Raw genomic sequence first — 12,764 nt, forward strand, 5'->3', positions numbered from 1 at the left:
TCAGTGGGAAATTAACAGCTGCCAAATGAAGGCCAAGTTTTGACTGCTCTACATACCAACATTACAAATGTTTGGAGGTTAAATTTAGGATTCAGTGTGAAGACTTGAAGAAGCTATACTCTACTGGTTCTCCGGATTTAAAGTCAATAAATAAGACGGTATTAATTACACAATCGTATAGATACCCACACCGAAAATGTGCAATAATATATAATAATATTTTTAAAAGAAGAGAATACTTTTTCTCACAATAAGAGAGTTTATTGAAGGTCATGTTTAGCCGTGCAAGCTCCAGCGGTCCACTTTGGTCCAGACTGAAATATGTCAACTGGATTGCCATAAAATTTGGTTTAGACATTTATGATCCCCTCGAGATGTCAGAACTTTGGTGATCTTTAACCTTTCCTCTAGTACCATCAACCTCAATACTTTGGTTTCTGACCTGCAAAACAGACAATATTCCCTCTTAGCTTCAGCTGTATTGTGTTTGCTGACAAGCTAAACGAAGATGGTGAACACAAGAAAACACAGCAGCGTTATTGTTTTTGTTCCGTCTAGTCCCGACCTACTGTGCTGTGATTGGCTAGTTCTGGCTGGTAGGGTACCAGCTCTACATTTCACCTGTTTAACGACTGGCTAGCTAGCCACGTGGACTCAGTAAACTAGCTAGCTCCGTAAACTAGCTAGCTAGCTACCAATGTACCACGTGGACTCCGTAAACTAGCTAGCTAGCTAGCTAGCTAGCTAGCTAGCTAGCTAGTTTACGGAGTCCACGTGGTACATTGGTACAATAAGTTTGACAAAGGTGTCACTCATTTGGCGATAGCAATGTGGTTTCCCACGCTGTGACAAGACTGTGTGGACGAAGCATTAAGTTGTGACATTTTACTCATTTAGCAGCTAGTTAGTTAGTTTGCTAATTCCACAGATTATAGAAATTGAGCACACATTGGAGATGTTTGTCTTAGAAGGCAAACTTACACATACCTGATAAATGTTAGCATTGTTCATAGCATTTGGCACAAAGCCCCAGCCTGATTATAAAACCAGGTTTTTATTTAAAAATACATGGTATACTTTTTCAAGTGACTATCTAATCTTAATGCTAGTGGCCCTGTGAGGCTACAGTGTTGTTAAATGCTAACCTCAGCATTTAGCTCAAAGCTTTATGTCTTATTATCATTTCATGTTCTTTCTTTGGGCCTCCAGCCGGCATCACTCATCCAAAACCGTATCAGCAAACACCCAATAAGACTCACACAGGCAGCAATTATTCTTTCAAACGTGTGGTTTTTATTTGATAATACTGCATATTTTGTCCTTCGCCTGGACTTACATAAAGCATTAAACACATGCACAGTCCTCTATTCACACAAGGTACCCATTTCTCATTTCTCTACACCTTTCCAAAAAAGATTACTCTCTCTCTCACTCTCACGTTACTCCAGCGCAAGAGGACTTTCTCACCTCGACACTACAGCTAAAGACATCGTAGACAAAGACAGCGAAAAACACATAAAAATCATGACAGGTATAATTATAACACTGAAAAAATAAAAAAGTAATGGAAAATGGAAAGTTTACTTTTAAATTATGCCTCTAATACTCCATCATATATATATATATATATATTTTTTTTTTATTAATGTAGCTTGAGGTGTATAAAACAGCACTGTAAACTTGGATAGAGTAACTTGCTTTCTATGATAGCGGTAAAGCTTTCATTAATAACTGGAAGGAGCAGTCAAAGCTAACATTAAGCATGTAAAGACCTTATTACTCATGAAATGAACCATCTGTGAGAATATACTGGCAAATAATGAAACGGCTGTTGGCATTTACAGTCAACAGATAATACAAAGACACTGAAATAACAGCCAACAAAGCTCTTTTTTGTTTCCCTTTCACACATAAAATCTGTAAAAAGATCCCTTGTATCCGAAACCTCTCACACGCCACTTTTTTCGTTTTTCTTCCATTGCGAGTACTATTTTATCTGTTATGACAAAGATAGCAAGAATAAGTCTGTGAATATGAATCACCAAAAGCACTCAAAATAGGAGAAATCTGCACCTGAGGGGGATCCGTCGGTCTCGGCGAACTATAATAACTGTCACATCAGAGTGTTCAGGCTCTTGTCTTTACTGGAACTCATCCTCAAAAAGTGCAAATCTAGTTCTAATGCAGTAAATAATAATCATCAAGTAACAACAAAAGTATATGCATGGGTACTGTACAGCTACATAGTGGGGATAGCAAGGGAGAGGGATGAAGACAAGATGAGGAAGTTGAATTTTGGGATATTTCTGATTGGACTGTGGGGCGACGAGGAGGCGTTTTACCTCATGAGCAGGTTTGAATTTAGAGCGCTCGTCTTTACACAGCATAGACTGGTCCAGTGAGAGTGAGAGAGAGAGAGAGAGAGAGAGAGAGAGAGAGAGAGAGAGAGAGAGACAATCATTTAAAAGAAAAAAAGGCAACTTGGAATTTGGCTTTGGAATAAAATGGAGAATGAGGTAATAAAAGTAGGAACACGATGGGTAACGAATGATCGTCGGTAGATCGGGGATTGATTGGTGGAGTTGGAGAGCAGAGCTGTTAAAGCGCTTTGCGGGGCAGGAAGTGCTCAGTCGCCCCGAGAGATTTTATATCCTCCTGACGCCAGCCTCAGGAGGAAGTGACATCATCACTTGACCAGTCTATGTCTCATGATGCCATTTCATTTGGTTTTTTTACAGAGACGCCGTGTCTGAGAACAACCTCTGAGCCCCTTCAAGTAAAGTCGAGCAAGCTAACGAACATCAAATACAAAGAGAGGCTGAAGGTTGTTTTCAGACCAGCAGGTAAATTCAGTCACATTAGCTTTCCCTTTTTAAAATATATATTTATCAAAAAATCAGTTTTCCTGATGTTGTTATCTATAATTTCAATGGAATCGTTTACATTTATTTTCCCAGCCAGGCTGTGCAGTGGGCAGTCAGGTCAGCCACGTGACTAAGGGTCGTCGGCGTCCAGGAACTCCTTCTTGGGCGACGCGATGCCGCGGTACCAGGAGCAGGAACCGTCCGCCCTCTTGACGCAGGCGTAGTGGTTGGCCTGGCGTCCGTGCACCTGCTTCTCGATCATCAGGTCCGTCCACAGACACTCCTCCGGAGCCGAGATCTCACAGGGCAAAGAGGGACAGCGCACAATCTGCAGAGACACACAGGACCATCTCTCTATACTGTGTGGACAACCTGCTGTGTATTGGGTGACCATTCAAAAATGTTCAATACAAGAACCAATACGATAACAGAGTCTAGGTACAAATACCAAACCAATTAAACCTTATTTACTAGTTACTGACCATAAACACTTTTTTTTCAATGTTTTCCTTGCAAAAGCCCATGAATGTTGTATAATTTAGTAATTATCTCTCTATGCAGTACTTTTTATTCCCTCGCTGCATTCAGGTTGAATAACCGAGCGTAATTTTACCTCATTCATGTCAGCCTCGCTGTTTACCGTTTGCCCTCTTTAGGTTTGATCTGCATTAAGTTACTGCTTCACATTAAAGAAGCGTTCCAACAGGGTGACCTTTAGTGGGAAGCAGCCAGATGAAAATGCTAAATATGTGACGGCGATAATTAAGCAAAGATGTGTCACTTTTGGCACGTTTCAAGTTTACAGCTGCACTGCAAAACATTTTTTATTGTATTACTGACAAAGTGGCTCAATGTGTTTGCTGTAGTATTTAACAGCCAGTAAGCACAGGAAATCTTAAGGATTATAACCTCAAGAAAAATAACATTTTAAGAAATAGGCTTACTCCCTTCTTGCTGACAGTGATCTCTTGGAGATAAACATACACAGCCAGTCCTCCCGTGTCTTACCTTGCATTCGCAGCCCATCTCGTAGCGCTGGCTAAGGCCCTTCTTCTGGGTGTTGCTCAAGGAGTCCCAGGGCATGATGTAATCACACAGGGTCACATGCATGCTCCCGTCGGCCTCGGCCTTGCCTGTAAGAGAACGAGACAGCGATTAAAAAAATGTGCCAACATAACATGATGATACATGCATCAACATCAATGCTCTCATTGGACAAAAGGACAAAAGCTATGAGCATCAGGCAACATGTTCACAGGTAAAAACAGATATAATCTGTTATACATCAGACTGGTGGCTGCAGGCATCAACACAGACTGTTGTCCTCTGTGTGAAAAGCTGATGTTTACATTTCACGCACGAGTGGCACCAGTCAAAACAGAAAGATATTTCAACTTAGGTTTGCAGATCTGTCGAGGCCGCATCCTCCAGGCTTCGCCGCTATCTGTCTGCAGAGCAACTCTCAACATGTCGGAGCCTTTACAGCATGTCCTCCGCGGACGAGACTGACTCACGTTTCACTGAAACGCTTCCAGCTGTTAACCCTTCCAACTGGAGGAGGGATGAATTGATTTAAAAAATGCCCCGGTCTGCAGAAAGAGAACTGTCCCACTTTCCCACTGCTCAAGTCCTGCAGTCTGAGAGAGGAAACGCTGGCTTCAGCAGTTCCTCCTCTTACAACTCTGTAATTAGGGCAGAGTGTTTGCGGGTGCATCTCTGTCTGCCAGGGGGGAAACCAGAGCAGGCCTGACATCATGATCCTGACATCATGATCTCATTCTGCTGCTTTCAGTCACAATAGGTTACCAGCCAGATTATAGCATTCTAAACACGAAAGGAAGATGTTGACATTTTGGCAAATGTGCTTATTCACTCCCTACTGGAGAGCTGAATTGATACCACTCTCATATCTGTTTGTTAAATACAAGGCTACAGCTGGCAGCTGGCAGAGGGAGAACAAAACCAACCTACTTGTGCACTGAAAGCTCTGAAGTTAACACGTTTTTTTGTTTTAAATTAAACAGATATGAAGTGTTAATTAGTGAACTTTAGTGGTGCTGGTACACAGATTTCCTTTATAAAGTGCCAGGCTAGCCATTTCCAGTCTTAATGCTCAGCTCACATCTCCTGGCTGCAGCGGATGATGCAGGATGGCATCAATCTTCTCGTCTAACTCGCTGCGTGAAACACTGACATATTAATCATTATATGACTAACTTGTTAGCAAACAGTTGCCTATTTACACAGCAAGCCGTTGACGAGCTAGTGTCCACCTGATAAATGAAAGTCCAATATTTACTCTCCTAGGAACACATATGTGTTTTTTCAGCTGCGAGACCTCCAGTGGAAGGTCACAGACAGCCAGCCAACGGGAAGAAGCTCCCTTTAGGCTGTTGTCTTGTAGAATTAAATGTTTTATTTTCATTTCACTGTCATCACCTTGAGCATCGAGATAAAAAGGCACATATAACGCACATTTTGCAACTCTTATGAGCTCGAGCTGTAGCACGACAGACAAGGTCACTCCCTGTCTCCACAGGGTTTAGTCAGCAGCATATCATTACCCATAATAACATAAACAGTTACTCCTCCTACACACAAAATGGTCGGTTAGTCTTCATCCCATCTCATGTTTGTCTGCCCGACTGTTTACACCTGGAGGTCGATATCTGATTATGCGTCCGTTTCCTGTTGCTTTCCCGTCTGTCCTTCTATTCTTGAATCTTAGTTACCGGTTAAAGGTCACTAGAGACCAAAGAGATATATAAAAGCAATTTATTTTGACTATCAAATACTATATACACAAAGATATAGAACAGATTGGAGCAAATTAATAAATAAATAATTACTACTATTAAAATGTAATGCTAATCTGCTTCGCTCTGTCCACCTAGCAGCGCCTCTAAAGCTCATTAATTAATACGTTATTTCTTGTTTGTTTTAAATCTGTTAGTTCCACAAGGTGTCGTTTTAGGATTTCTGTTTGTGTCTGGATTAAAGAAATCTCTCCAGAACCAAAGCAGACATAAAAAGATAAGTAATACACACCTGAGATCAAGTACTCCTTCTTGCCGTTGACATCCAGGGTAACGCCACAGACAGCGGACACAGGAGCAGTGAAGATGGCCTCGATGTCCTGGTTAGGCCCCTTGAACATCTGGATCAAAACCACAGCGAGCGGGTCAAAGGTCAGAATGAAGGCGTCAGAGCCCGAGCATCAAAATACTAGGAGGCATCTGGTGGGGACTCAAAATCTGTGTATTCTTACCTTGATCTGCTTGATCTCATACTGGATCCTCTTGATGGGGTTCCCGTAGACATCATTCCCAGAATGCACCTCTCTCTCTCCTACCACCTTCGCTCGGATCACTGTTTGGGAAACAGCGGGACACGGCGTCAGATTACACGCCGTTACATGATCCCACCATAAAAAATAAATGTTTCCAATAAAAAAGGAAGCAGAAAGTGCTGAGCCCGACGTCCTCAAGTCTGCTCTTGTGTGTGTGAGCTCACAGCAGATACATTGGTATCGATGTACATGTTTATTATGTGTGGTTTACTTTTAAACTGTGATTATATCCTACTTATTACATTTCTTGGGAAGGTCTTGTGTAATGGGTAATCCCAAAAATATATACATGAACCAACATGTTTTTCTTTTGTCAACAATTCCTTAATCAGCCAACGAGACAGGCTGTGAATCTTCCTTTGTAGAAGGGTTGTGTTACAATTGTGTTACCTGTGAATTTAATGGATTCCTCTTTGTTATTGTCTACACACAAAAAGAGACTTAGAAATACTCAAATACTCCCTGTTAATTTAGAATACAAATGATCACTCTTAGAAACTGTTGTTCACACAGCAGTACTTCTGTTTCTCTGCATTTTTTTAACTATACTAAACCTATTTTATATGCAACCTTTTATATATAAAATACTATTTTTTTTGTATGTACTCGTTTGTGTATGTTTATGTTTTACCTATTGTATATATTTTGAGTGTTTTGTTACATCCACCATTTTGTTTGATCTGCTGTTATCTTCTCCCCAAACACCATTTATGGAGAATTCTTTATAGGCACTCCTGGAGAATTAATTTAGCTATTATCCACTTATTGCTGACCAAGCTAGCTACGACATTAACCATCTGGAGCCAACTCAAGATTCTAAGTACCTGTTGAGTTAATGTTTGGCTAATTGTTGTGTATTGTATGCATGTCTGGGAGTACTTAATGTTTATTTGATACTGCTGAAATGTTTCTTCCTCATATTTGACAGCTTTTATGAAACCGGTTTCCTTTTACAACACCTCTTGTTTACGTAATTTCATCGCTTTGCGATTTGTTATCATCACTGAATGTGTTGGCCAATACTGTTTCACCGATTTCAGCGTTTCACAAAAATCTCAAACACTTTTCACAGAAGTTTATCAACTAATTTGTGTTTGGAATCATTCACCTAGACAAAAAAAACATGGCGAACATAATGGATAACAATAGAAGTCGGGCTGCAAGTATTTTCATGATTAATTTAATGTGTGTTTTCGAAAATATCGACGTCGATTTCAAATGTCTTATTTTGTCCGACAAAAGAAAACTGGAGAAAAATGGCTTAAACGACTAAATCAACTGAAACTGTCCACTCAAAAGATCAGATCATGACACGATCCCACTGAAAGTTGTTGATACTGAAACGTCCCATTCTCGATCACCACATCTCAGGCTAACAAAAAGGGCATTCCTCCTGAAGTCTCATGCACAGCATACCACATCAAGGTCGAGAGCAGCCTGTCAATAAAAACCCAACTAAGGATTCCCATTAGGGCCAAAACTGCATGAGGGCCAGACCCATAAAGGGATTTGGCCTGCAGCACGAAGCTTCCTGCTTGCAAACATGACCAGGAAACCGGCAACGGCGCAGAATTGACAAATAAGAGTACAACTTGAAAGCCGTGTGTGTGTGTGTTTTAATGGCCGAACTGACTACATCAAGCTGCAGCTATGCTTAGGGCATTTATTCAGAATGGAAAATATGAGCAATAGACAGAAAACATAAAATAAGCAGGACTGCTGTTGCTCTTCCACCCCCGGGTTCAGTTTATGACTTGGAGCAGACACAAATATGGGGGTTCATGGTTTCCAAGAGTTTATAACGTCTCACCTCCTCCACGATAAAACACTGCAGGAAAGCCTGAATGTGTATTAAATCTGAATGCAGTATTCTTAAACTATAAACACTTAGTTGATCCAGTTTGATCTGCTTGCTTTTTAAACAGGCAGCGGTTTGTATCATCAACCGTATAAAACTTTTTTTTTTTAAAAAGGTGAAAATAAGTTACGGTTCTGATTAAAGCTCGTCTTGTGATTCGTTGATTCTGCGATTAACAAATCCACAATGGAGGCAGCAATCGGCACCGATAACTGGCTTTATAAATTAATTTAAAGTGGGCTGCAGGGAAACGGATCCTTGCTCCTCACAAGCAAACTTCTTCTTATTCAAGTTCCACTCTGATGTTTATGCAAATATGCAGCAGCAGCCAGAGTACACACACACACACACACACACACACACACACACACACACACACACACAACACACACACACACACACACACACACACACACACACACACACACACACACACACACACACACACACACACACACACACACACACACACACACACACACACACACACACACACACACACACACACACACACACACACACACACACACACACACACACACACACACACACACACACACACACACACACACCTGGCTGGCACTCTCTCCTGCATTCCTCTTAGTTTTTCCGCTCTCATTTCTCGACCTCATTCTTGAGCCCCAAACTAATGAGCGAAGAATCAGCAGCAGGACACAATTCTGGAGGTGAAACGAGCCTGTTGTTCACAACGGATTGCTGTTATGGAGCTTATCTGTCTGCCTCGGTGTTGTTGTAAAGCCAGAGCGGATCATCCTGTGCAGTCTAAACAGCGTGTTGCGGAGGCGGCAGACTGCACAGCGTGATGCTAAAACAGCACGATCACCGGGGAGGCCCGCAGGAGGCCGAGCTTCCCCGAAGATTGATCCTGAAGCCATCCGATGCCCGGCAGTCAATCAGCAGCCAGGAGACCCCTTCGTAAAACCACCAGCTGACCCACATTTCTACCACGACGACGTTTAATTACTTATACATTGCGCATCAGACGCACTACGCAATGGTTTCCATGCGAACCTCGTACGAAGACACACCACATCCTAAGTGCCCGCCCACCACCATTCAATCCCACAGCATGACAAATCATCCCTGATGTGGTTTGTCCAGCTCCAGGAGTATGTGGGCCTTCTGCCTTCTGTTTAACCAGAGACGAAACGCCCTCAAAACACACTTCAGCCGCCCTCGTGACCCTTGACCACATTTGTGTCGCATTAGTTTTATTTGTGTTTAGATTTATGGATTACTATAAATGACAAAAGCACTGGTTTTGTGCGAACCAGCAGTTCAAGCTACGTAAAGTATTCAGTTTGCAATCATACAAAACGGACATATTTTATAAAGCCAATTGTGTCAATATTTAAGCTACTTGAGTTGACGTTTCATCAACCTTTTAAGTCAATATGGGGAACTTCATAACAAATAACGGTTGCTTGTTTACATCCAACTGATACAGAGCAAGACATAGCATTCATTTGGAGTTTTTGTTTCAGGTAAACATGATGAATGAAAGTCCAACATCCACTCTCTTCTAGCTCCGTTTTTGGTCTCTAACAAACTTCTGAGGGAAAGATCTCTCTTTGGCCGCTACATGTTACTACGCTACTACGTTCACAAGTGTAATTTGGGTATTGGAGCTTTTTTCACTCGAATATTTAGAGTGGTGAGACTGAACCAAAATGTGGCCGAGAAAACCAAAACAATGAGCTGAAATGTCAATCAGTGCAGCTTTAATTTCTATTGAAGTTTACTGTATTTTTCTATCTTTTCTCATATGATTAACTTTACTGCAAAGCATATCTCTGTGACAACACTTTATGAACCATATGTGAGCGATCTGTGTAAAAATACATTTGTAAATACAAATATCGTCTGATACAATGTTATTCAATTGGTTTCTACTGTTAAATATATATCTTAACACAGCAACATATGCTGCATGTTAAGTACATTTCCCTAAGAAACTGCTCTCCATTTCTATAAATATGGGTGTTGTTGTCCACTCCTGCAGACAGTGGGGTGCCTCTGGTCTTCCACAACGCCCAGACTCCGGACAGTCTGACTGGGCCGGGCTGCCGGGGGAAGTTCCCCTTTGTGGGCACCAGATTTATATGAAAAGAGGATGTTTGTCTCTGTACGTGTGTGTGTGTGTGTGTGTGTGACACGGTTAGATTTTAATGGCTTGTGGTCTTAACCTAGTGCATCATTTAGCATGAAAAACAGAAGGTGACACACACACACACACAGCTTGTCCCTGCATGTACAGTGTGTGTGGGAGTGTCCCAATTTCACCAAAACAAATATTAAATTGTCCGACCACACAACTGTTGACAAAGTCACTTTGATGTGGCCCACATGCACATTCTGGGCAAGCAGACAACCAACTGTATTCTTCTGATTCTTTGTGAGTCTGCAAACCCTGTTTCACCCCGGCTGCTCCTCCATCTACAGTCCTGATCTCCCAGCAGATTGGAGTTTTTTTCAGGTTCGCCAAAAACCACAGTCTCATCCTCAGGTCCAGCCTGAAAACCATCGCCGCACAATGACATAGACCATTGTGCCTTTAACGTGCATCCTCCCTCCTCGGACAAAAGCTATATTGACTCATGCACCCTTTAAAATGACAACATGAGCGCACACACACACAAACCACAAATACACCTCTCCTGTTAGACATACCGTCTCAAAGTCCTTCCAACTCAGCGAGACATTGAGTCACGCCTAAAAATAGAGATTTAATTTGGCAATGGGAAAATTACTCAGATACACATCTCGTCCACAGACAGCCGTGCGAGTGGAAGTGAAGACGGAGTCGAGAGAGAGAGGAGGAAGAAAAGATGGAGCCAAAGTCGTGTGGTCTTGGAGTGTCTCATTCGCAAGGATACCGTGCATATTTTAACTTGGACCGTGACTTTTATTGCTTTTTCCTCCTAAAACTCACCCTGAACTGACAGCCAGATGGCATATGTAGCTAGTGTGTGTGTGTGTGTGTGTGTGTGTGTTTGTGCGCACCATTCATGGCAGCCGGCCTACAGTTGGGGGTGTGTGTGTGTGTTTGTGTGTGTGCTTGTGTGTGTTTGTATATTACACCGGAGCAAAGTTGGGAAAACCCCAGCAGCATTCCTGTAATTCCTCCCAGCACCACCCCTCGCAGGAAGAAACAGGGCCGGAATGGAAATATAAAAAAAAAAGAAAAAAAAAAAGAGGAACGCTTGCGGTGTGACATATTCTGTGGTTAAGATCCCCCCCCCCCCCAAAAAAGAAATCTCTTCACATTCTCCATCCCTTGTCCTCCTCTCTGCTCTTTCCCTCCTTGTCTCGTTCCCCCTCTTGTGCCACGTTGCCCTGCAGAAACCAGGCGACGCTGCTTCGTCCCGGAGCAGCCGAGGGGTGAAGCTGCACTTCGCCTCCAGACATTCTGTACGTGATGGTCAGACGGCGTCCTGTGTTTTACACTGAAGGGCTCTCACATCCCGAGACACCGTGTTCCCCTTTACTGTGGCTTTTAGAGCACTGCACTGAGATACAACAACAACAACATGTGGTGACTATTCAGTTCCTTGTTATATTGACAGGTGCACTTTTATCTCCTTGTTGTGATGTTTAAATGCATTTTATGGGGACTTTACTTTAACATGAGCTGTGTGTGAGTGCGTGTGTGTGTGTGTGTGTGTGTGTGTGTGTGTGTGTGTGTGTGTGTGTGTGTGTGTGTGTGTCTTCATAACATGTCTCCATGACACCTAAACAACATATATCTATTCATGTGCTTCCCATATGGCTACTTAGGTATTTTAAAGGTGTATTGTTGTCACCGTGACGTGACAAAATATGACGATGGGATCTGCGTGCGTGCGTGCGTGCGTGCGATCTGGATGCAACGCAAACTGTCGGGCCATGGCCTCGAGGACCCTCCACACGCCACCTTCAGGCTTTCCAGCGGTTTCCAGCAGCTTCTTTGAGCCCATTCAGCGCGCGCCAGAGGCGGGCTGAGCTGCAGCTCCCGGTATCTGCGTAGGTAGTCTGGTGCAACATGAGCTAGGTAAACAACAACAACAACAACAGTCCCCGGTGTGCTGTGACGTTACTCACCCACATCGGCGTTGCAGAACGCCTGTTGCGGGTGTACCGGAGCGCAGCTGCACGCTTCCGCGAGCTCCTCCGCGCGCCACAGGACCAGCAGCGCGAGCGTGCAAAGGATGCCGTTAACGGAAAACGGCATTTTCATAAACACGGATGCGACGTTTTTCTGTTCAGCCTCTTCGTAGCTGTGTGTGCTGCGCAGATGCGTTGCGGTGTAGATCCAGCGGCAGGCGGCAGCGTCCCGTTCCGCTTTTCTTTTTCTTGTTTGAACCGACAGAAAACCGGGTAAACAACACCGGGCGGTGTGCTCGCTCAGCTCCGGTGTAACGGTGAGGTTTTACGGTGTGCTCGGCTGCTCCTCTGTGGGGTCTTCACTGGTGTCTGCAGCTGTCTGTCTTCAGGGAGTGTTTTCGTTTCCAAGATCAAGGCGGTTTTATAAAGCATCCCGTGCGGCTCCTCCTCCCCCCCGGCGGTACCGGCTGAACCGGCAGGGGGCGCTGCAAAACATGTCTATTAGCTCTATGTCTCCAAATAAATTAGTTTAGAATATTCGTTTTTTATTTATGAATGTTTGAGGAATTACTTAATTGTACCCCATCCT

General features: G+C 43.1%; 1 protein-coding gene across 1 annotated transcript; it reads right to left on the reverse strand.

The window, feature by feature from the left end:
* Window positions 1-1,270: 1,270 nt before the first annotated feature.
* timp2a (TIMP metallopeptidase inhibitor 2a) lies at window positions 1,271-12,373 on the reverse strand. The gene is made up of 5 exons (XM_034558604.1): window positions 12,173-12,373; window positions 6,133-6,233; window positions 5,913-6,021; window positions 3,873-3,997; window positions 1,271-3,192 (listed from the first exon to the last, which is right to left on the reverse strand). The coding sequence occupies exons 1-5, from the start codon at window positions 12,306-12,308 to the stop codon at window positions 2,995-2,997; spliced, it is 669 nt and encodes a 222-aa protein (XP_034414495.1). The 5' UTR covers window positions 12,309-12,373; the 3' UTR covers window positions 1,271-2,994.
* Between the last annotated feature and the right edge of the window lie 391 nt (window positions 12,374-12,764).

The sequence above is a fragment of the Cyclopterus lumpus genome, chromosome 19, assembly GCF_009769545.1.
Source record: "Cyclopterus lumpus isolate fCycLum1 chromosome 19, fCycLum1.pri, whole genome shotgun sequence".
NCBI lineage: Eukaryota > Metazoa > Chordata > Actinopteri > Perciformes > Cyclopteridae > Cyclopterus > Cyclopterus lumpus.

Coding starts and splice junctions, on each gene's coding strand:
- timp2a (XM_034558604.1), bottom strand. CDS start 12,308: ATGAAAATGCCGTTTTCCGTTAACGGCATCCTTTGCACGCTCGCGCTG. Junction 6,022..6,132: donor ATGAGATCAAGCAGATCAAG/GTAAGAATACAC, acceptor GTTTTGATCCAG/ATGTTCAAGGGGCCTAACCA. Junction 3,193..3,872: donor AGATGGGCTGCGAATGCAAG/GTAAGACACGGG, acceptor GTGTCTCTGCAG/ATTGTGCGCTGTCCCTCTTT.